Below are 25820 nucleotides of genomic sequence, written 5' to 3'. Positions count from 1 at the left end.
GTCAAATTTTAAGATCTTTCATTTCTCCAACCTCAAGCACAGTAATGCAGTCCCTCTTAATATCCTCACAGGAATCTAAATATTAATTCTAGCACAGTCTTTTGGCTCTCCTACAGGAACATCCTCTCCAAAAGCATCTGCTCCATACCGAATCAAGCCCTCAGCTGGATCTAGACCCAGTCCTCAAAGGCTACACCTGTATATCCTTCATCACACATCTCTAAGGTGCTCATCAATCACACAGCATTTGTCAGAGTTTATGCCTCAACACCTTCTCTCTCATACATACTCCTAAGGGCTTGGAAGCTTGCCAGGATGACCATTTTCACCTAATTTTATTTAAGAAAGTAAATCCTTTAATGACATTTCAGTTTCAGGTTATGAAATGAGTTCAACTACAGGCACTTCACCATTGGGCAGCCCACCACAGCAGGAACTGTCCTCAAAGGAGTTACCAAAGACTCACAGAGGTTTTCTTCCACTGGTCTTACAGGACTTACCAAGGAAGATTCTAGGATTGCTAGTCCTTTTTCCTTACAGAGCTTCATCTTTTCAGAAATCAAATCTTTTAAAATTACATTCTACTCTATTTTTAAATGACTCTACTGTTTTGTTAGTGCTTATCATCAAAATTATATATGCGGATTTTGTTTCAACTAGCTGTTTCTTTATTTCTTGCCCTAAAAGGTACTTGCAGGAAGGCTACTGTAATTACATTAGCCTACCACTTAACCAGGATCCACAGACAGTATTTACTCTCTCCTGCAAGGAGTTGGACAGTCTGAAACCAACAAAATAGCAGGAATAAAGCAGGAGCAATATGATAATCATATTTTCCACACTACCACTGATTAACACTAGATTTTAATACAGGAGCAGCTTTGGTTCTCAAAGGATGGTTCTTCCTTTCAACCTGAAGTGCCCAAGTAGAAAAAGTGTGTTCTATTATAGCACCACCATGCTTTCTCCTATATATCATCTCAATGAGACTGAAGTTACCTGGATTTTACTTCCAGGCCTACATGTGGTTTGTAAACTAACTTGGACTTTGCTAGATAAAAGACTCTGTTTAAATGAAACTGCTCCAATACAATGAATCACCACTAAACTCAACTTTTAAGGCCTCAGTAAGTGGTGCCTATCTGTTTGATGCTTTTATTCCACCCTTCTCTTTATCTGGGTGAGGGTTTAGATGCAAAGATAAAGGCAAAGCGATCTCAGTCAGAAGCAAGGAGCAGAAAGCAGGGCTGAGCTGGAATGACATAACTGTTTACTTGGCTCTGCATGAGGGAACCTGGCATATAGGGCTGTCTATAGCTCTGGCAGTGTGGTCTTGCAAGGCATCCTACTTGAGCCTCGAAGCAGCATGGTGGGAAGACATCTAAGAGGAAGGGCTGCAACTCTGGCTGGGGCATTTGCACCATCTACCCTGCCCATGCAGATACTTCTGCCTAGGTGGAGCTGCAGAAGGGAGAGGCTGCAGAGTGGATCTCAGACTGCAGGCAGTGTCACGACCTTTCTCCTGAGCAGGACAGCCAGCAGGCCTGCCTGCAAAAGGTGTTGCCCAGATAGAAAACCTCCTGCAGCAGCTGGCTGAGCTGTAGGAGGCAGTGAGAACATGTGTGGCATCAGGGCTGCTGAGAAGGAGATAGACAGCTGTTTCCAAACTGCACTGGACCCACATCCTATAGCCAAACAGCCAGAAACTCCCACCAGCACACAGGGAAGGGAGGGGGGCAATAATGCAGAAGAATGGAAGCTTGCCATGGCAAGGATCTGCAGGAAGAGATTTCTCCCCAAAAGACTGAGGTGTCCCCTCAGAACCACTTTGCTGCTCTGAGACTGGTAACACCCATTGTATCAGAAAAGACACTAAAGCCAAATAAGGCAGTCCTGGGACTAACAGGAAAGGACTCTGGAGCATGGGAAGTTTTTTCATCAGTCCTCCTGGTCAAAGGGAAAGGGTTCAAAAGGGCTAGTCAAATCTAGCAAACCAACAAATGGTTATGGGACTGGTGCCACAGACAGGGGCTTGGCTACTTAGACCATGGGACTTGCTTTGGGAAACCTGGTCTGCTGGGCACTGATGGGATCCATCTGTCTGAGGAGGGGAAGAGGCCTGCATGGATGAACAAGGAGCTCCTGGACAAACTCAAACACAAAGGAGCTGTACAGAAAGTGGAAGCAAGGACAGGCGGCCTAGGAGGAATAGAGAGAGGTGGGCCTGTGAACTCATGAAGTTCAATGAGCCACGTGCAAGGTCCTTGCACCTGTGTCTGGCAATCACAAGCGCTTGTGAGACCCCACCTGAAGCACAGAATCCAGCTCTGGAGCCCCCAGCATGAGAAAGATATGGACTTGTTGGAGGGAGGTCAGAAGAGGGCCATCAAAACAATCAAAAGGCTGGAGCACCTCTCCTATGAAGAGAGATTGAGAGAGTTGGGCTTGTTCAGCCTGGAGAAGAGAAGGTTCTAGAAAGACTTTAGAGCAGCCTTCCAATACCTAAAAGGGCCCACAGTAGAGCTAGAGAGGGACTTTTTACAAGGGCATGGACAAGGAGTCATGGTCTTAAAATGAAAAAGAGTTAATTTAGATGAGCTATTAAGAGGAAATCCCTTATTGTGAGAATGGTGAGGCACTGGAACAGGTTGCTCAGAAGAGTTTGTGAATGCTCCATCCCTGGAAATGTTCAAGGCTATGTTAGATAGAGCTTTCAGCAACGTGGTCTAGTGGAAAGCATATCTTCCCACAGTAAGGAGGTTGGAAGTAGATGATCTTTAAGGCCTCTTCCAACCCAAACCATTCCAGGATTCTATGATGAGTCTGAACAAGCCTGGATTGATAAATGCTCCTGACCTGTACCATAGAAAGCAAAGGTGCAACAAAGCACACATGGAAAAGCAAAAGATCCCTCTCTAAATGCTTACTGGGCTCACAACATAATAAATGCATACAGTTGGCTGGACAAAAAAATATTCAGCAAATAAAAAAACCAAAAATGAAACAAACAACAAACAAACAAACTACTCTACAGTGAAGTAAATTCTGACATGAGAACCACCTGTGTTGCCAGAGAATCTCCAAAAAGAGATGGAAAGATGTCAGCAGAAAAGCACTAGAGATGTCCTAAGGTAGACCATGCTGTTTGTGAATCAGAGTCCTATCTTAGAGGTAGAATTTAAGGACCTGTTGGTACTACCAGAAACCCTGAAGTTATGTGAGCAAGAACAGGCAATCAGTTTCCTTAATTTGTCAAGCTTTTATTAATTTGTTTTGTGTAAGCAATTAGCATCGCTCTGTTGAGATGGACTGATGGCCTGAAGAAGTCCTTTCTGCTGCAGACTACACCAAAGTCTGAAAGATGGAGCAGTCATTGGCATTTATCTCATTGATCAAACAACTTTTAAGTAGAAAGTTAAACATGCACATAAATGCCTTCAGATACAAGACAAACACCAGGTGTATACACAAGCTCCTCTTGTAACCCAACACTTTTCCTGTGGCCACATATTGGAACCACTGGATAACGTTCACTTGCACTGGTATTTGCCTTAGAGCACTGGAACACAACAACACTGTAATGTAAGAGCTTCACAAATATAACACACCTACAGAAAGTTTGGTACTGTACAAATAGGTGAACAACATAAGTGTCCAACAAAACTGAAAAATTAAATACTACTTTGGTGGCCAAAACACATGTAGCTTATGCTTACAGTACCTGAGTTGTTTTAGAAATAAGTGTGTAGCATTTCTCGTCTTCTCAAGTTTATTTACTTTTCAGTTTCTCAGTCTTGTCTCAATGCTTGCACTAAATGCTTAGGACTTCTTATAAACAGAAGCAGCAAGAAAGAAAACAAGCTCTAGGATAATTATCAAGAGGACTGGAAGAGCTGTTAACATTAGCTAATAGAAAGTCCTGGAATGTCCAAAATGATCTTATGTTTTTTCTTAAGAAGAGTGGCTTTCAAATGGGCTGTGCTCCATTAACACTGCATGCTATCCATGTTTAGCACTCATGACTTAAGATGTTAGCTACAGGTCTCTTACCTTTGGAGGCTTGAAGGGATATTCTGGGGTAAATGTGATGTCAAGGAAGAAAACACCTCCCTCATAGACTGAACCTGGAGGTCCTAGAATGGTTGATCTCCATTCATAGATGTTATCACCTTTGGGGCCAGCACTAAGAGATAAAAAACAAAATCATTTAGGAATACTACCAGAGCTCAAATAAATATGACTTCTAACATTTGCCAAGTACGATATGGAAGAAATATTTCAGTGTTACTATTCATACACCACCTGAAGTAGAGACAGGGTTTAAAAGAATACTGAATGCTTTCAAACACTCAGACATCTTACCTGAACTGATCAGTGTTCCAGACTGTTTAGCAAAGCTGAGAAACTAGAGGTGGGGTACGATTTCAATTTTCTCTCCCTTGACAGTTACAAGAGCAGCATTGCCCAGAACTACTCCTAAACATACTACACTATGAATACAATACAAGAGCTAAGTTTCAAATAATTATTTCCTACTGTATTTCAGAAATGGCTCTTCCATCTCAGTCTTATTAAAACCGCACCACATTAAAGACCATACAAAACAAATTAAGGTTATATGTTCATTTTATTAATCTTATGTGTTCTTTAAAATTAAAATATATCCTGCATTATTGTTAAACAAAGGCTCATAGTATAATTGAAGGAAGCCAAATTAATGATGATGCTATTAAATGTCAAAATTTTCTACACTTTTATCATTCTACTGCACTGATTTCTAAGATGAGGCCACATGATCTTATCCTGTTGATATTGCTTGCATTGTGGAACTGCATTTTTTTAGGGGGAATTAAAATCACTGTGCCAAGTTAAAACAGCACTTTCTCAAATTAGCTTTGCTTATTTGATATTCTGCCTAACCTGCCAGCAGCTCGCTACAAGCAGTACAAACTAAAGGTGTTGCAGAGATCAAATGTCTGTGTCAGTAGAGTGCCATATGTCACCAAGCATTCCTAAGTACAGCTCAACCTATAAAGCCATTAATGGTGTAGGACTCCTTTGCTATCTCTTCCCTTCTGTACTGCTATGGTAGTATTTTGTTTGTAAGATGCCAGAGCTGGAAAAATATTTGCATAATGGGAGGTGCTGACACAGCTTTTTCAATCATGGATGTACCATGGTTTCAGAAATATCTTCTCCCCTTGTTCTGAAGGGGATGGATCTTAACATTTCTAATACAATGAAAACTAGCCTTGCTCTTCTTTCCTCCTTCTTTTAACAAGGCTCCTCTAAGGCAGAAGGCAAAAACCAGGCTCTTTTCATATTATCTTAATCACAGAGCAGTATCACTTGAGAGGGAAGGCAATACAATAAATTCAATATACATATGACAATGTGCATTTGATTAACATGCAGGGAACTAGAGTAATCACTAAGTGTTAATAACAATGTTACAAACAGAAATACAATTGCAAGAACATAAATTGTAAACAGAGATCAGAGGCATTTTTCCCCCCTGCTCTTCCCAGTACTGGTGAACATATTCTTGATAGCAGGGGAATCAGGAGAGAGAAACGGAATTAATTCTGTTATCAAACCTAACATTTTTTTTCCAGATAACCCTAATAAAATTTCACAATATGTTGGTGCTAGATAATTCAACAATGGTGAAGTTATGACAAAAAGCATGCTTCTAGGGAAAGGAAAGCATGTGAGAAAGCAGTAGATAGATTCTCTGCATATGATGCACCAGCCACAAGGGAAAGATTTTTCTCTCCAGAACACAAAACCCCACACAGCTCAAGATCGGTATTAAATTAAAGTAAAAGCCATTCCATCCTGAACACTCCTGGTATCCCACTCCACCTTAATGACTTGTCCCTGTCTTATGCAGGTCCATATATTTGGGCACTCAATATTCTCCAGCTACCACTTGTGCGTTAGACTGGAAAAGTGTTGTATTTTGAGGGAAGCTCTGGCTCTGGAAAGACACCCACTTAGCTGTGCAAACTTACTGAAAAGGACTCTCTGGAGCACCCTTAGTCTCTGCTCCAAGGAATCACATATTTATGTACCTACTAGCAACCTACTGACACACTGTCATTACTGCAGGTTGTGCTGGCAATCATCCTCCCCCCACTCCCTCCCCTAAAGGCGGAGCTACTGAACGGGAACAGGTACTTGAACTTCGTTAGCACCGATTTACTGTTGGAATTTATATCACCAGAACTGCCAACAGAGAGCACTTCAGAACTCAAGAAATGTGATGTGCGATTAGCACTGAATACAGCCCTCTGAGGCAGTGAGAAATATTTCAACATTTCGCATTTTATTTCCAGCTTCAGCCCAAGGGACTGTCAATAAAAAACTCCTACAGACTTAAAAAAATATATTATCATTAGTAATAGTCTTAGAAATCTCTTGTATCCTATTAGGTTTCCAATTAGAGCTATCACTGCACACAAGTAATACTGCCATATTAAGAGTGCAACATCTTTGTAAGACATCAGTAGGCTTTAACAATGACGTGTTAAGCTTTCCTTTTAAGCTTTTCATAATTCAATTAACAGAGTAAAAGAGCTGTGCATGTCTAACTTTTACACATTAACATTGATTTCTTATAAAAGAAGGACTGAATGAGGATGATGGAAGTCAGCTTCAAGTATGATACTGCTTAGATTCAATTTAGGATTAGTAATATCAAACAGCTCACAAAGACCTAGTGCATAATAGAAAAGTGACAATACTTGACCACAGTGTAAGAACAGTGGCATTAACTTTTGGCAGAGGTATGGAAAATGTCAAAGGCTAAAGAGTACATTGTTTGTTTAAAACCCTTGCCATTATCTGCTTCAAAAAGAAATTCACTGATGCATGGACACAGGGCTCACTGGCACAGCTGTCACCTTGCCTGATATGTGTCACCACTGCTCAAATTAAGTGTCTAGATCTACTAATACAACATTTTAAAGCTGTCCAACATATGACCACTAGAAAGACAATTTTAACCGATTAAATAGAAATTGTTTCCACTCCAAGAAGAGAGTATGTGAGCAATAACTTTCTGAATTAACTCAGCAGCCCACAACCTCTTCACTTCCAAAGGAAGAAATGAAAAAAAGACCAGCAATTCAGAGTGAAACTGAAAAGATCCCAACCCATTATTATCCTATCAAGCAGCATGTGTTACACTGCAGTGCAATTGAGATCTCTCTTGGAAAAACAGTGATATATTCAGTGAAGATGCAGTGCACTCACTGTAACAACTGATCCCGATTGTTCCCAATGATGCTAGCTTATCCCCCAGACTGATGTTATGACAGAAACACTCCTTGGGAAACCTCCCAGAGCCAAGGTATTGTTCAAGGAGTATTTAATTTTCCAAGTCTATAAGCAGGAAAATGCAAGGCATTACCTCTTGGTAAACACAAGGCAGAGAGAAAGTGTCAGCACAAGTGAGACAAAGCTCAAAGTCCTGCATGGGCCAAGTCCTAACCAGCATTGTGCTGCTTTGGAAAAAACCTGATCTTGTTCTGCCTCTCTTTGCTGGCAGGAGCCATGTTCTTTCCCAACTTAAAAATCCAACAGGTAAATTAGAAATGCCTGGAGCAGAGGCTGGGGAGCAGAACTATGCCTAGGCAAATTAGCTGCAGATGCCTTGCAGTACTGAGCAACTGTTAACACAGACTCTGTCTCAGAGGTTCAGTCTTCATGGAGAAGACACACACACAATACACACCCCCCACCCCACACACACCCCCTTTCACAAATGGAAAAAGCTGAAATGACAGACAGTCTGCAAGAACATCCAGCCTGTGGCTTTTTTGTATTAAGCCTGCCAGATATAACCTCCACCACAGGTCTGCAATACACGATAACCACCCTGATATGTTGCACACACAAACTCAGCTTCCTCCTCTGCCCTGGCATCCTGGGCAAGTCACTCAAAATATGCCTATGCCACAAGGGAAGGCAGGATTTTTTGGTGTTCACCACATATAGCTAATGTATGAAAATCCCTGGGAACACAGTGATGGTACTTTCCAGGCGAATGACTCAGTAAGAGTCCATTGTTTATGTAAACATGCTGTTCATTTAGAAACCACCTGGTCCTTTCTAGGAGTTGACCAAATGATAATGTAAGTGCTCTCCTTTGTGAAAATTCACACTAGCAAATAGTTTAATTTCTCTTCTTTGAGATACAGAAGACACAATAGCAGATCACTGCAGTGATAAATCAAAATAGTTGATGCTACAGACACTAGGTCAATACACTGATACACCAAAGCAGCACATATTCCTTTTAAAAGCTAACTAATTTAGCAGAGTAGTTTAGAAGCGCCACAGACTGCTATCCGTGCTATCTTCGCAGCATGATGAGAAGAAGGGCGATTCCATGGTATGATGACCGAAATAACACCTAATGAAAACCTACAATATATTTCAGTTAAAATTGCAAGTAACAAACTCATGAACTCATACACCACCTACTCCATATCCCTAGGTGCTATTTTTGAGGCTATTTCCCCCTAAACATGAAGAGCCTGATGCTAGTAGCTAAGCTGCTTTGAAGTTGCACACCTGGGGAAAATAAACATAAATTCTAAAAACACTGCAGACATGACCTTTTCCAAGGGACATAGCTCAAATCAGAAAGCAAACAACATACTAACACCACATGGGAATTTCAAGGTGGCAGAGAATCTAATGATCTCCAAAGTAAAACTTCACTATTACAAACTGACAGCAACATCAATTTTTTTTGCTGTTGCTTTGTTTTCTAGTAAGAAACAGTTAAGTGGCGGAACATGGAAGTGCATCTTAGTTATGGACTTACTAGGCAGCTTTAGGAAACAGCTGACTGTTAGAAGGTCCCTTTTCTTCCCCCTCCCCTTTTTTTTCCCCCCTATTTTCTTCTCCAAAGAGGTAAGCCCAAAACACATTAGAAGCTTTGGCTGCCAGGCAGGCAGCACATCATTCTCACATGAAGTTCTGCTGCACCTCAATTTTTCTGACGAACTCACCCCACTCCTGACCTCAGAGTAAATACACTTGCTTTTCTTGTAGCCCACCGGGTGGGTCCACCCCGTACTCGCTCACTTATGTTGTTAAGCTGAATCTGGTGGAGAGATGGGCAAAGCATCCCAGAAATACTGGATCACTGAGGAAGGTAGGTGCCACCTTTACAAAGAAGCAGGACAGCTCATTCATTTTAGCCACTGAAAACAAACACCAAATCCCCCATTCAGAGAAATTTTGCTCTACAGATCCTTAAGCAAGCTGTCTTAAAATGGGAGTGTTGAAGGACAGAGTGAAAACCCACAAAACAAAATGCAGCTAATCCTTTGGCCCAAACATCACTTCAAAACCTTAATATTAATGCACAGTTCTAATTTTAGAAATAAATTGTCACCTTCTGCAAATGCATCAGCTACCAAAATTTATTATTATTATTTTGATTACTATAGCACCGAGACACTCCATTCACAGGCAGGACCCCACTATGCCAAGCCTGCTACAATACAATCCAAAGACCTGTGTACACAATTTATAAAGGTTTTTCAATTATAAAATAAGCATTAAAACATTACACAGTTATTAGGAAGAAATCCAAATAGACAAAACAGAAGCAATTAAAAGGATACCCCAGGCCATCCATTTAATTGCTATTTTTTTGGCAAAGTAGTTTAAAAGTGAGATGCCTCTCATTTTCAAGTCAAAGAATGGAAATTAAAGGAAAATAAAGGAAAAAGAATAATCACAACATAAGAAAGCCACTCCTGGGCAACGGCAGCAAATTAAAGGTAACATACTGAATTACCACGTGCCTACATGAATCAGCAGCGATTTTTGCCCACTTTTTTTTTTTCTGGTGTGTCATTACACCCACCCAAGCTGCTCCTCTGTGTTGACATAAAAATGATGGACTGATATCTGGTGAAATTCCTGCAAGCTCAATGAGAGATAGAGGGAAAAGACAGGAAGAGAAAAAGTTGCAGCCAGCTTTAGTTAAAACACAAGAAGGGAGCCAAGGTAGTAGAGAGGTAAGTGAGCAAAGATGGAACTTAGTATTCCTACAGCAACCCAAACACAGAATTGTGAAAATTGAACTTAATTCTCCTTCTAGTTCATGTTCAGGGATATGATTCTCACGTACAAAGCTATAAATATTATTATTTTCCTTGTAAGTCATTGAAAGTATTGTGTTTTCTGTCTTCAATTTAAAATGCAGTCACAATATTATTGCACAGCATAAGTGCCTTACAAATCCCACCACATTTCCAACAGAGTTAGAGATAATATCATTCTTCTCTGCATTTTCATGCACAAAATTTCTGTTTTAACATCTGGGAAAGCTTTTCCCTTAAGTATCAGCCTAATGTAAAATTAGGAAGGTTTGAACAATTGCACAAAGCTTAAACTGGAGGATAAATGGTGCAGTGAATTACTTTCTTACTAGGTTAAAAAAGGATCTAAATAACTAAATAGCTCTGATAATGGAGCTGATAAGGTGTACTGCAGGGATTTATGGGACTTCAAGTAAAACTGATCAGGGGGATTTCTTTGTGGGAATAAAAAAAATACTACATTTTCCAATTTATATAAAAAATACTTGGCAATAAGATCACACAACAACCAAGAGTTACCACAGCCAAGATCTCATTCTTTTTCTATTACAATAGGAACAGAAATGCTATGCAGTACTTTGAAATTTAGGACTTTCACATGAAATATTTCAGTTTCTACCAAATATTACTGTGAAGTTACTACTAAGCTACCTGGTGAAAAGGCCAACCCTCTTACACAATTCCATTGCAGAGTCTGATTTTTAAACCAGGCTTCAAAGATTCAAAATAAAATCTCAGTTTTGACCTCAGGGAGGTCAGGAGGAAACTTACGATATTCTCAGGTATGTGCTGCAGCTCTATTTAGTTTAACAATAATTACTCCAATTTAGGAGCAATTCCTTATAAAAAGGTTCAAGAGAAATTAATTAATTTAGCATTGGTTCCAAAACTGAAAATAAGTCCAGCCTGCTCAGTTCTCAAGGGTTTCAGTTTTTCTTTCCAGTGGCTTCTTTGTAGCCTTCTCTACTGCAAAGTACTGGAAATTTGTCCCACTACATACATGTAGGAACATTTTCAATATCATACATAACTGCAGAAAGGCTATTTCTGTAAGTCTGAGACTTTAGTATGTACAGTACAGAAATACAGAAAATGCCAGACTAAGTAATGAGTGAAATTATTTTCATCGTATGCAAATATTTTTCTTTTCTCCTCATATATTTAGTTTGAGGCTGTGAACAAAAAATAAATTTATTAAAATGTCCCAGCTTATATGTGACCTTACATGTCCCATTAAATAATACTCTGTTTAAGAAACAATAAAACAAATAGGAAAGAGTAACACAGAATCTGACCCACCTAACAATAAGCAATTTCTCATTTAAAATGACAAGAAGATGTGATGGTAGAATCGGAGGTCTGCCAACATAACCTCATGTTATTTTTAAATCAGTTTCCTTCCTGCCATTTGTCTGTTGACTATCAACTACCAACATGGAGACAGAAATTATTACACATCATCAGACCTCATTTCCAAATTATTTATGTATTTATAGCACAGATGTGTAATTTACAGTTGGTAAGCAAAACCAGGAAGTTTCACAAATGCACTATTTCTGCAACTACGCCATTTTTAGGGGGCCTCTTCATATTCCATCGGGTTTTTGGAAAATGACGCAAAAATATAACTAGTGAACCTATTGATTTCCGTAACTTTAATGATTGCATAAAGCAAGCATACCCTAAACTGGTTGCCTAGAATCAAATTGACAGACCTATAATTAAAGACAAATAAAAGACAATCAATACTACTGATAAATACGAAAGTTCTTGTTTCACTAATCTCAAATGTGGTATGTTCCTGAAAAGAAAGCAAATCTACTTCCTCCTGGCACTTACTGGGATATGGTAGGTTCTTCATACATGGAAAGGCAACTACTCCCTCTGACAACTAAACAGTTCAATAATATCCCCTTCCCCTCCATAAGCTCTAGAGGTGCTACGCTGAATGATAACAGGGCTCTTTCCTAAATACTGTGCTTTATCCATTAAGGAAAATAGAAATCTACCACAATTAACCTGCCATTCCAGAATCAAACTGGGACCTACATCTGTGTTCCTGTCTATCATGCCCATCTCCTCTCCTGCTCTCACCAGTGTGAGAATACGGCACGTGATCTCACTAAGAGATAAAACTCTTCAGTACATCATAAATATTTAGGAACTCTGTAGTACATCAATTGTAAAAGTAATAAATTTGAACCCATATGATATGGACACTTCTGTCTCTTCACAAGTTGCTTGTCCTGTCAAGGAAAAAAAAACCCAAAAAACCAGAGAATCCCACCTATTTCATAAGCCTACCTATCCAGCACCAAGCTAACATAGCGGACTGTTTACTTTGGACTTTATCATCCATTTACCCTATTGATTTCATTATAATTCTGTAGAACAAGAAATACACACCCTAAATAAGTTAAATTGAAAGGGCAACAGCAGCTACAAACCAACTTGAAAAAAACAGACCCAGAAAGTTAAAGATGCTAGGTAACAATTACCAAGATACATCTGCTAGGCTGAAAATTGAAAGCAAACAAGACTCTTGAGCTTCCTCACACTAAAAAGGACAAGGTTCTTGAGGCTTTACCCAACTGCCTACTTGAGCTAACTTTCTTACTTCCATGTGGAGGAAAAGTGCTATTTGAAAGAGAAGAGTCAATACATTTCCAGACTAGAGATAGAGTACCATCTCTCTTGCACTGAATGGAGGAATTCTGCCTTAAGTCTGTACTAGGAACAGATGAAATAGTATTTTAAGATTACTAGTTTATATGCAACTTCTAAGTTTTCAAGAGAACATAATCGAAGGGAAAAAAACCTGCTCCTGTACCACATGCTCCTAAACTGATTTACCTGTCCCATCATCTACCTACCAACAACTTGCTCTTAAAAATATGTTACAAATTAGAACAATCCATCAGCCAATCAACCAAGAGAGGTCCTTTCCCATTAGATGTAGGATAGGTAGAGTCAACATCACTTAACCAGAGAAACATCCCATTATCTTGGCTTCACATCTTTCTATTGCTTCCCATCAGCATGCTAATGATGATACTGATAACATTATGTTGCTGAACAAAATGCAGTATGTCTTGAAGGACATATCTTAAAGACACCTAAAAGATAGAAAGAAAAAAAAGAGTCTAATCTTGATGTCTTCCCCTTCTCCTTTACCTACATTAAACCTCCTTTCCTTGCCACTCACTAAATAAATGAAGATCACTGCATTTGAATGAACCTTTTTCACTGTGGGTGCTAACAGCAAAACTACACAAACCAGCCAGTAACAGCTCAAAATTTGGTTACTTATCTCAAAACAACAACAAAATATTCTCAATTATGCTGTACTACCCAGAGAGAAAAATCTTTCCTGATTTTCACAGTTCTGAACTATCAAAATTACCTGGCAGAAAAGTAAAGTAATTTGAAAACACCGCCTTTGAGTTTTGAAACTCTGGCATGCACAGACTAGAAACAGAAATCTAATATGAAAGTTTGCTTTAAATAAAACAAGATTACCTATACTGTAATATAGCACAGCTGCCAGCCAACTACAGAGCAGCCGCTAAAAATTGTTTGTATACCATCGCAAGTTGTTCCCATTAATAACACCAGCCAGTCACAATAGCTAGACAATATTTACTATAGTAGGTACAAATATTTCTAAGCTGGTTAGAGGGAAAAATCTTCAGAACAACCCCAAAAATCTATCAAGAGATTTAATAATAAAAATAGAACTTTGATTTTTGTACAGCAGATTCACATGCATAAAGGACAGCCTAAACAGGTCTTTGCAGTGACTTTCCAAACTTTTGTTTATTTTTTTGTTTTCAAAGTATTAGGAATATTAAACTTAACCCTCATTAGGAACCACAAGAGGCCTAATCAGTGCTCTTAAATAATGTATACAGTTTTATGGCCAACTTCCATGCCTTAACTTGAAGAACATATATAGTCTTCACAAATTATCTTTTTTTCTTCAGAACCCTATTTGGCAATTGATGTAAAGCAACTTCCCGGTGCAATGCGAAAAAACTCATAGATGAATTTCAAACTTCCCAATACATTTACTTTGTGACCCTTTTATTTGGAAATGTCAAAATATAAGGAAACATCAATGACAATGAAGAAATGAAGTGACAAGCAATAATAGTTTCAAATTAGGGCATTATGTCACTTACACCTTTTATGAAAAACATGTTACATTCACACAAGCCAACACTTGGTGTCTTCTCCCTGATTTCCACCAGAGAGGGATGACCTAGTAACAATTTAATAAGCTGAAAGACAATTCCCATGTGTGTCAGTTAAGTTCTGCTGACAGAGAACAACGGCAGGCAGGGAACGGGCAATTGCTAAGGAGCACGAGAAATTCAGGTGTCCTCTTCAACATCACTCCTGGTCCCACATGGTTTAGGAATTTGCTTCTTCAGTTGATCACTGATATCCTTAGTTTGAAAGAAATATAAACTTTTTGGTGCCATGAAGAAAACAAATCATGCTAAACTCACACTTTAATTACCTGAAATCACTCACGTTAAATAATACCTCATGTATGTTGCCATGGAGGCTTTTATAGTCACGACATTTTGCTCACAAACTTCTGATGCAATCTAACAAATGTACAAAAAGGGGTCTAAAATACACATTTCTTCATTGGATGATGGTAACACTTGAAATGGTAGTAGTTCCAGCAAGTGGTTTTCTATTGCAGAGGCAGAAGGAGGAGAGCACACCTCACAGAAACATGCGGCTTAGAGAACAGCATACATTTTCTAACCTTTTAACCTCAACACTGTAACAAATTATAATTTGAAGCAAGAGTGACAAGATTAGGCGTATGTTTTGAGTGCTGAGCCTTGCTTTTGTTATGCTCTAACTATTTCCATAAATGCCGAGGAAACTGCAGAACTGACATAGAGATAGATGAGCAGTTTGCACCTAATATTAGACTATTAAATTTCTGAACACAAATTGAACACGTTGCTTCTAATTAGCCACAAATATGAAAACAGCATAATAGCACACAGTGGTATGGCAAAACACCTGGAAGAACTGCCAGCCTTAATACCCATGCTTGATGCAATTTTCCATACATAACAACATAAGAGAAATAAATCTCTCACTAGCTACAAATCGCAGGGTTTTCAGATATTAAGGTAGGGAAAAATCTCTCTAAGCACAAAGAAAAGTGATTTGTTTCCAGTCACTCCAGATTCATTCACTTTGATTTTTCTTACTAAAAGGCATTTCAAGTATTTCTTGTAATGAAATGAAGATTTTCAAACAGCAATATTTTTACAATGTAAATATATTTACACTGTGTTGGAAAATTTCTCATCCAGTCTAGACAACCCCACCTGAGCTTTCAAGATAAAATAATAAGCAAGTATTTATTTATTTAAGTTTCTATGTCAAGACCTCAGTTCAAAAAGGCCAGTAAATAAAACTCAGAGTATACACAAACCGCCTTCGTAACAAATTTGTGAGAATAGACAATTTCCAAAGGCAGCTGACACTCCCATCATTAAAAGTGACTTAACCCATTATTAAAAAAAAATTATATTTGGTTTTTAATCAAATGTAGTTACAGGTTATGATGAACCAAATTTTTTCCAGTTAAGCTAAAATAGCTGAAACTAACACTCTTCTGCTGAGTTTGCAAGCGTCTGAAGAGTAGAACACATCACTCACAAAAAATCATCCCAATGACAGTATTATTAACAGATTAGCAAACTAACCAATATTACTATGTTTTTTTAACTCACTCTACATAAATATATACAAAACACATGCAACTTTCAAGCCATGAGTTAATGATACTGCAAACTTGAAATCTGATCAGGTAAAGTCAACCTTAACTACTGAAGTGAAACACCAATGTGAGTCCTTGTTTTGTGCTTTAAGACTCAATTTTCTAAGAGACATACTAATCTGACAAAAATATAACAGAAAATACTTTTAGAAATCACTCTTAATAGTGATTTTGTTATATATATATACACACACATATATATATGAGTGTGTTTCACACAGCACAAACCTTTTTACAATATAACTTACAAAATTTTTTTTCTCTAAACACATTTTTCTCCTATAGAACAATGTTAAAATAAAGTTCAGTTCACACATTAGTATACTAGAGATAGTATTACTCCAAAGATTTTGATCACAGGTCAAGTGCAAATTTTATCTACTAGCTTATCAAACGGAATACAGATCTACCAGGCTGGATCTGATCTGAAGTCCACCTAGTTTAGCACCTCGTATCTCACTGGCTTTCAGTGTCAAAAGGGTCAGAGATGGGCATGAGAAGGTTTCTGCCAAGTTTTCTGTTTTCCTCTACCATAACACCCCTAGTGGTTACTGCTTGAGCCTCAACACCAGGCATCCATGTTTTCCTTCTGAAATCAGTATTGTGAATCAGCTGCAGTAATTCTGTCTGATTTTGCCCTCCATAGAAGCCTAAGACTTTTTCAGGTTTGCTTAATTCCTGCTTTCAGTAATGTAATTCAGCATGGAACCCCTGTACCCCGTTTTGTTCTGTAAAAAGTGAACAAATTAAATTTCACTATCTTTTAATCTCATTCCATATGCCTTTGTTCTTGTCTTATAAAAGGAAAAAAAACTTTTCCTCTCTATTTTCTCTCGAGGTTAAAAAAATGAGGAAAAGGCTCAGGCTCCCCAGGGCAGGAGTCACAGCACCAAGCCTGACAGAAGTGTTTGGACAGTACTGTTGGACACATGGTGACAATCCCTGAGGATGGGGCTTTGGAGGGCCAGAAGTTGGACTTGATGATCCTTGTAGGTCCCTTCCAACTCAGCATATTCTGTGATTCTGTAAATGCTACATTTGTTGGTTTGGTTTTTCAGGGTTTATTTTTAAGGAAACAATCCCTGTGTCTTCACATGACAAGTCCTCCGGCTCCTTTTTTAAATAAGTTCCATCTCTCCTCTCCAAAATCTGTTTACTTCTCCAATACACTCTTTTAGATAAAATGGACAGCATTCCACAGAAGCTGATAGATGAGCCATTACTTTGTATGTATTAAGCATATGTATTATGTATTATTATGTATTATGAATTAAGCCTTTTTCTCATTCACACAATCCTTTCTTTTTAAATGGGAAAACTTATAGGTGATAATGCCCCTAGTGAGCACAAGGCAAATAAAGAGTAAATTTCTTTCCCTACTTCAAAGTTTGTGGCAAACCATTCATTGTTAAAGGTCTATCCTGTAAACATACATTTGTATGCTTCTAGAAGCAAGTCCGTCTCTATCAGTCTGGACTAGCTGAAGTTAATGACAAAATTCCACCAAGTTCAACAGAACTAATTCATATGCAATGCAGGGTACAGAAATCTCTTGGGAATCCACCAAAACCCCTCCAACAAAACCAGCAACAACTGCAAAAGCCAGATCACTGCAGAGCACTTGGACTGGGAGGCTGCTTCATCACAGTTAGCCCAGTCAGGAATTATGGCATTCCTAGTGTCAGCAAAGAACACTTTTGAAAGCATCCTTGTTGCACCTGCATCCCATGAAAAGACAAAATACTGTATTTTTTATGGAAGAATAAAATCTAAAAGTTTGTTGTCAATCAATGCTGCTGCTGCACATCTTTAAAACAAGAAACAAGCTTTGTTTCTGTCATTAAACTGACAGTAGTTTATAGATAATTACAGAAGAGCAGAACCTTATAAGGAAAGCACAGAGCTTTACAGAGAACTGAACTCCACTACAGGAGAAATTTTAAGGTTCTTTTGTTTAAAGCCACATGATTTATTGAAGTTACCTTTCCTACACTCCCAATATGAGAATTTGGAGGCCAGGAATATTTTGACTAAAGCCTAGGTATTTATATTTTTTTCTTTCTATTAGTTTTTGCTCAACAACCTTTTTCTTTTCTCTCTGAATCGACAGATGTGGGTTTGTGTTGGGTTTTTCTATTATGTGGGTTTGGGGTGTTTTTTTTTTTTTTTTTTTTTTTGAAGGGGTTTGGTTTTTTTTTTTTTAATCTTTAGCATATCAAGATATTTCTCCTCCCTAGCCCCAACACGTAGAAACTGTGTAGTTTAAAGTCCTGCTGAGATTTGCAGGCATAAATGTCAACTACAATAGTCTAGCCTTTTAACTTATTTCCTTCTTCACTCCTGATATTTTAACACTCTGTGGAATTAGTTCTGTAACCTGAAGTGCCACTTATTAAAAAGGCAAGCCATGGTAAAGAGCTTGCTACCATCATCACTTCCTTTACAGAAATATAGCGATTTCACTCATTATAGCACACTCAAGTTTAATCAACACTCTGGCTTCTGCTCTGTGTAGGTATTAATCATTTATAAGTCTTTGGATTCTATTGCTCACTTTGTAGGTCATTTCTGTAGGCATTCCCTTGCAACCTGATCATTGTGCATAAAATTAATTTCTGAGACGACCTGATATGTAAAGGGATGAAGTCAGTATGGGAGGAGGATTTCTGGTCCCAGAGATACAAGACAGGTGTGCACATGTGTATGTGGAGGAGGGAAAAACACTCTTTGTGCAAGCTGGGATTGAACAAAGATTTTAATGTAATGCTCAGAATTAAAGCAGATTTTAGTCTATAGGCCAGCTTAATTGGAAGAAACAAACAACTCCCCCCCAGAGCCAAAAACCCCTCCACCATGCTCTTCTGGTACAATATCTCAAGGTATCTTGCTTAAATCTAGGAGTATGAGTTTAATATTGCTCCCAAATCACCATAATTAATAACACTGACTTGGAATATTGATGATAGCCACATGCCTGCCCAAATTTATTTCAAATTCTGTTATGTTCTTGGCCTCAATAATTTCCTATGACAGTACATTCGAGAGACTAATTATATGTGTGAAATACACATATAATACCTTCCTTTTATTGCTCTTCTATTTGCCATCTTTGATTTCAAGAGAACATCTCTCTTGGTTCTTCTGTTATGAGAAAAAGAAAACAGATGTTTCTAATTTATTTTCTCTTACACTAGAATTCAGTGCAGCATGAAGTTAGCAGTTAAATGACTGAAGTATTTCATCCTGATTGTGTTCTTCCAGACAGAGTAAATGTCTGTTCTTCCAGAGTAAACTTACCTACCTACTAGAAGAATCAGAGAAAGATGAGCAAGGAATAAAGAAATTCAAACCTATGAACTTTAGGTATAAAGTTTATGACAGAAAATGAGAAACCAAATAGCAAAAGATTTAGAAATGCTCCCCTACTCAATGCTGGTATGTCTATATTTGGAAAAAAAACCAAACCAAACCACCCCAATGAACCACAAACTAACCAAATGAAATACAATGTGTATGGCTGACAATGCTAGTGAGGGAGAGGGACAATTAAAAAAGCAAAAGAGCAGAACTTCATATGTAACATCACCCAAACCTCTGGTATCGCACATACTCAGCATGCTATTTTAAATCTTATTGTAGAAGCAATTAGCCAACCATTGCAGCTTCCTATGTGAGCATAAGCAAGTTCTCAGATGCCATCATCACGGTCATAGACGAGCAGCTTAATAAGGGTTCGATGCCACCATTTTGCAATAACATTTCTGAGCACTTGCATGAAGGGTGTACATCTGTATTTGCGTGTAACTACCATTACCTGGGTGTAAGCTGCATCAAACAAAAGCATGACTTCAACCAAAACACTTCATTAAATAGGTATGTCCATGCAGAGGCAAGGAATTTTTTAAAAGCAAGTGGAAGTAGATTTTAGAGGGACCATACCAGATTGAAGACTGATGGTATTGGTATTAAAATTTCAGTGTAAACCTTGCCTCATTTAGTTATTGTAGGACAGGAAAGGACAATTCACAGAAATGACAGAGCTTTTATGGTACTTCAGCTATAGGATTGATCCCTAAATACAAAGGTTGCCTGTCCTTACATCCACTACCAGCCCACACTGCATCTTACTATACCAAATTCCAACTTTCCTCATTTATTTTAATGGAAACAACATGGCAATTAAGGAAAAATACACACTTTGATGCTCCTTTCTGCAGGATGATGAGATCCTTGTTCTTTACACTAGATTTAATAGCATATATTTGATACACATGAAAAAGCTTCACCTATACTGCCCAGCTTTGAGGACTTGAGAACAAACTTCTGGAGCAGAGAAACTCTTGTTGACAATATATAGCATTTGGGTCAGATTTTTTTTAAAAAGTGTGTGTTTTCAACAATGAAACAGATACTAAATAAACAAAGTGTTCTCATACTGTTAGGAAGTTCATTGTTCCAAGTTAAAACACTGCAAATACTAGAAGAAAGCCACTAGTCTGCTATGATTAGCCAAGGGTAGAAGGGCACAATTAGTTGTTACTTGATGACAGGATCAGATACAAAAAGGAAGCCCAGATGGGTGATACACAAAATGAGGTGTCCCGATTGAGTGAGACAACATTCAGATTGAATTTTCTAAAAATGTCATACATCACACATACATTGTGTGATAATGGTCCTGTTATACCTAGCTTTGATCATACAAACACTATTTCATGTATAAAATTGGGGTACACAAAACCTCTACATCCCCTTAGCTGTACTCACACTGTTCAGTGACGTGATCACACACACTCCCATAGAGTATTCCATTACAGTGAATCTAGAATTGCATTATCGTTTTTGCTACAAAATAACAACAAGAATATACATTATGGCAGCACTGATCCCCTCTCAATCAGGAAAAAAAGTTTGACTTAACCCTTTATACCACTGGTATTAACTGGCAAGTCAGTGTTACCCTTGGAGTCTGTTTTGCACATCCCTAAGAGACTTTCCTATGTGTGTTTCTTATCCTGGGAGATGCAATGTTTGCAGTTTTTATGAAAACACATACTCTGTAAACTTCTACAAGTCAAATTAAATGCCAAAAAAAGGAAACTTGATCTTACAGTGATTCTTTTCCACACAGCTACTTCTGCACACTTAAGAGGGAAAAAATAAAGAAAAAAAATCCTCTCTACTTTCTCAAAACTTCCACTGCACTGTGGTAAGTGAATGGAAAATATGTGTTTGCACACACATACATGCTTTAAATACACTGCTGACAAAAAGCAGATCTGATTCAACACTGTTCCCTAGAGCTGTTGTCCCAGATAGCATCAAACAGTTTTAAAATGTGCAAATTACTATGAATTGCCTCATAATTTGCAAAATGAAATGGCGGGCAAAATAAAAATCAAGCTAAAATCTACTTCATCATTTCAGAATTGAAGTCTGGTAGTGGTTCAGTCTTCTTGAACAATTCAACTACTGCAAAACACATATTGAGAGGCAGCATTTAGAGTCTTCCTTACTATAAGGGATTTGCTTTTAACTGCTGACAAAATCCAAGTACATGTTCCCCTCCTGAGCATCTTTTAATCTTTATAGTTTCTATTCCTTTAATCCATGTAGAACAGACCCCCACCAAGCAGGTATGTCTCCCCAGGCCAGGTTACAAAGAGAAGGCAGCTCTGGTGCAGTACTGACTGAGTTCAGGTATATTTCTGAAAAGACTAGAAAGCAAGATCTAAGCTGTGCAAGTCCCAACTAAAGCAGGAAAACAGCTTAAACTAAGAAAAAGTCTACCTATTAAAAACGTCTTAGCAGCTGTGACCAGCATGGATGAGAAATGGTGAGAGAGGTTGCCCAGTGGCTGTTGTGCTGCTTTCACACACTTTTCTCACTAGGGCAAAGAATGATTAACAGACTCACCATCCCAGTGAATACTCCTACTGGAAACAGCTTTTGTGGAAAGTCAGACCCTTCCATGTCATAATTTTACTAGACATAGTGTTCTACTACATACTTAAAGACATACAGAAAGAATCAAAAATATAGGATAATTTAACCCCTTGTTTTCTTCAGTACTACTTGTAAAGAGAAACATTAACACATTAGAGAAATCACCTTTCAAAACCGTGGGAGTTTGCTAAGGATGCACATGGGCCTGACTGCCCACAGGCATGCAAGTACTAAAGAAAAGTTAAATAGACCTTCCCTCATCCAGATCAATATCGAACTGCACATAAATTTATATTCTTCCTTTGTCTGCTCTATGGCCACTAGGTCTACAACTCCCGAAGTCTCCTAAAATCAGAGGATTTTAACATCAAAAGCAATGCAAAGAAAAGACAAATCCCCAGTCCTCCCACCAAAAATCACTCCAGCACTGCATTTGCTTCCTGTCTTTTCTTATACTGAGAAAGAGAATAGTAAATTAGTAAGGAAGCAATGTGAATCTGTGCATAGCATTACCTTTCTTTTTTAACAACCTATATGTTTGCTTTTCATTAGCTCTCTGTGGTGGCAAAACTATAAATGTAAGAGTTAGAGACATAAAGGGAAAAAATAAAGTAGCCAATAGCAAAGATTTCAAATACATTTACACAACCACAGTTTGTTTTACAGCTGCTTTACATAACAATAAAAATGTAATATACCATGGGCTTTTGGCAGTGTGCAGAGAGGCAGCATCAAATGGCAATAACGGAGTAAGCACAAACGATCTCTTTGGAACAATTAAGCAATTTTAATAGGACCATTATGTCCAACAAGTAATGGGTCCAAAGAGACAGAAAGGTCAAAAGTGTGAGTTTCTCTGTACTGACCAGAGATCACATTTATAACCCTCTGGAAGAGAGGATAACTTCATAATCATATTATATAACTCTTACTAGAAAACAACTCTGTTTAGCACACTAAACAAAAATAGAGATCTTTCCTTCAGATGCCAAAGGCAAGAATGCTTTCTCCAATCCAGTAGTCTCTTATTATAATAAATAAATAAATAAATAAGGACAAAAAGATGCTTACCCTGTTTGCATAACCAGCTGAGAAAATTATTGCCTATATGTAAAACTGTGCTCACACAGTTCAGTAAACAGTCTGGCGCTTTAAGGAAAAAAATGGGTAAATAATACGTATTGTACATAAAACTCTGCAGAACAGTTTTAGTGACCTTGAACTCTAGTAATATAAGCAGGGACATGCAAACCCACTTATTTCTGGACACAGTTCATTCACTATCTCCAGCAAGGACTGAAATTTAACACTGGACCTAGTGTGTCATTAGGATATGACACATTATCTTTCAGGAAAGCCAATCTAAGCAAACATTATATTTCCATTACTTTAATACCAAAAAAATTAGATTCTCCTTCTGAAAAGAAATCATTTGCTAAAACAACAACTAAATGACTTTCCAGGTGTGAAATTTAATGTGTACATGAGAGGAGGGTTAGTAAAAATACTGAGCAAAGAATCTTTCGTTTGCCTGGCATATAGTTGTCTGCTGTGTAAATGCTCATACAGGCTCACCTTCTGCACAGTCAAATGTCCTCATAACTCAGAAGTGAAGTTTAGATGTATCCTCTTGACTAGAAACCTTTCAAGCTAATAAAATACTTTTCCAATGACCAGGGAATAATACATAAAGAAAGATAACAAATTTCAATTTCTATGTTACCTTGCACTCAGGATTATCCCATTTTCCCATTTAAGTACTTTAAAAACACTTTCCTCTTTCCCTTTCATCAAGCCACTTTGATTCATGACACAGATACTTCAGCAATTTTTAAAAAAACAACCAAACTATATACACATTCAGTAGTGATCACTGCTACTTCATTTGCAAGTAAAGTAATAAAACAGGAATGGTTATGTCTGCTTATTTTTTAATTCCTAATATATATTTCCTTTCTGTCAACAGGACAACCTTTCCTCTTCAGTTCTCTGTAGGCATGGGTGTCAGACTTTGACAGATGCAATGCCTTAGTGCTGAAGGATCAGCGAGCCATCAGGAAAGAGGGGGCACCAGAACATGCTCAGCTCGGAAGGATAAGGAGGCAGGAAACACTAGCACTGTTCTTTACAAGGTAGAGATGGCTTGCAGAAAGAGGCCAAACTCCAGGGGCCAGAACAGGCACTCTGGCTCTTTCTTCCAGAACTTACACCACACTGGTGACTTGTATCACACTGGATTATGAAGGAAAGGAGAACCTAGTAGAGTAACATAGAGATTGCTCGGAGTCTCTGGAAGAGACGGTAAGATTTACTACTGGAAAGAGATCTGGCAATATACTCTTCTTCTCTCTTGTTCCCTGATTTTAAAAGTTACATCTAATCCCACCCTATATTTTCATTCTTTCCTGGTATGTCATAGTTCAGCCATCAACCCTAGCTCCATCCTTTTTTTTCCTCATTTGTTCCGAATCATTGAAGACTGTTGCAAACAGAACAGACTTCAGTAGGCAAAAGATAGCTCTCCTTTCCAGCTCCAAATCTAAATCAGCACTCCAACCATACCTCTCTAAATTAAGCAGTGAATCACTAACAAATCTCACCCAGCTGTTCAGCCAGCCACAGAAGAGGTCATGGCACATACTCACCCACAACATTTCACTCTGCTGCTACCACTTACAGCTGGACCCTGCCACCTTTTTGTATCCCCACTGCAAAGTGTTACCACACAAGCCTCTACAATCCAATCCCTACTTTTCAGTCTTTCCTGATAAAATCCAGTACTAGTTAATAAACACCTCCTAAATGGCTAGTTCTGTGGTACTCAACATGCAGTGAAATGTGCACCTGAACAATCCCAATGCTAAATTATTTGTCTGGACTTTACATTTCCTCATAAGTAAGACTCTTCTATGAAATACAAGGCAAAATCCTTGAAATGCAATGCAGAAACTAGAGACTGCACAGTCTACGGGATTAGAAAATTTGCATTTTCTGTGGGAAAAACAATGTACAAGACATAGCTAATACATTACAGAACCTCATATGTAACAGTATTTATAGTCATTAAGAGTACACACACTGAATACTAAGTACTTGAAACTGGAATGTCTCAACACATGTAATAGCTATGCATTTTAACTCATATTTCCCTAACAAATAGTTGTAGTACTCCTAGATATCGAAGTGGAAGGTGAAGTAGGAGCACAAAGACACCAAAGAAAGATTAGCTGTTGGACAGCTTCATTATTTCTCTGTCACTATCCAGGAAGAAAAAAGCCCCCTACACTAATATATCTCAAAATACACTATCCTATTACAAAGTAGTAGTATCACAAAATAATAGATGTGATAACCTTAGTGTGCATAAAAGCAGAAAATAATAAAATCACATATTCAAGATAATACAACAGCTGCTGAATAAAACAACTCGCTTATTTACCTCTATCAGATAAGGGGGGAAAAAGGCACTTTTGCAACATAAGCAAACTTTTCTGGGGAAGGGAGGATAGGGTGACACCTACAAGCCCAAAGACTAAACCTACTTTATTAACAAAGAACATTTAAACATAGATGGAAATTTACATACCACTTTGCCAACACCAACAAAAATTAAGGAAGTGCTTTACTCTGAAAAGCTTACAGTCTAAATTCAGCAACACAAATGCATGAAGGTTAATCCTTCACAAAAGCAAGGAGAAGTGGCTAAGTGACAGGAAACAAGAGCTTGCTTTAAATGGCAAAGCATAAAAAGAAGAGAGGCAAGAAGGGCAGAAGTTGAACATTTTCTGTGGCTAAAAGCCATGTCAATTGGAACAAGGAAATAGAAAAGAGCCTGAAGTTAGTGGAGTGGAATGAAGGACAATGGGGTGAGGGAAGGAGGTCATTTTGTGGGTATTCCATATAGAACATAAAAAGACCATTTGGGGTCATTT

The 25820-nt window shown here is 38.2% G+C and overlaps 1 protein-coding gene across 4 annotated transcripts in view; it reads right to left on the bottom strand.

Moving 5' to 3' along the window:
- The window catches only part of UBE2E1 (ubiquitin conjugating enzyme E2 E1), a 45333-nt gene that overhangs the window by 4715 nt on the left and 14798 nt on the right, over positions 1-25820 (bottom strand). For all 4 annotated transcript variants that reach the window (XM_041714472.2, XM_072925699.1, XM_030264976.4 and 1 more), the window contains one exon: positions 4051-4183. In XM_041714472.2, coding sequence (XP_041570406.1) covers positions 4051-4183 — 133 coding nt within the window. The remainder of the gene's footprint in view (positions 1-4050; positions 4184-25820) is intronic.

The sequence above is a fragment of the Taeniopygia guttata genome, chromosome 2 (assembly GCF_048771995.1).
Source record: "Taeniopygia guttata chromosome 2, bTaeGut7.mat, whole genome shotgun sequence".
Taxonomy (NCBI): domain Eukaryota; kingdom Metazoa; phylum Chordata; class Aves; order Passeriformes; family Estrildidae; genus Taeniopygia; species Taeniopygia guttata.
Note: the sequence above shows the minus strand (reverse complement) of the source record. Positions and strands in the feature narration are given on the sequence as shown.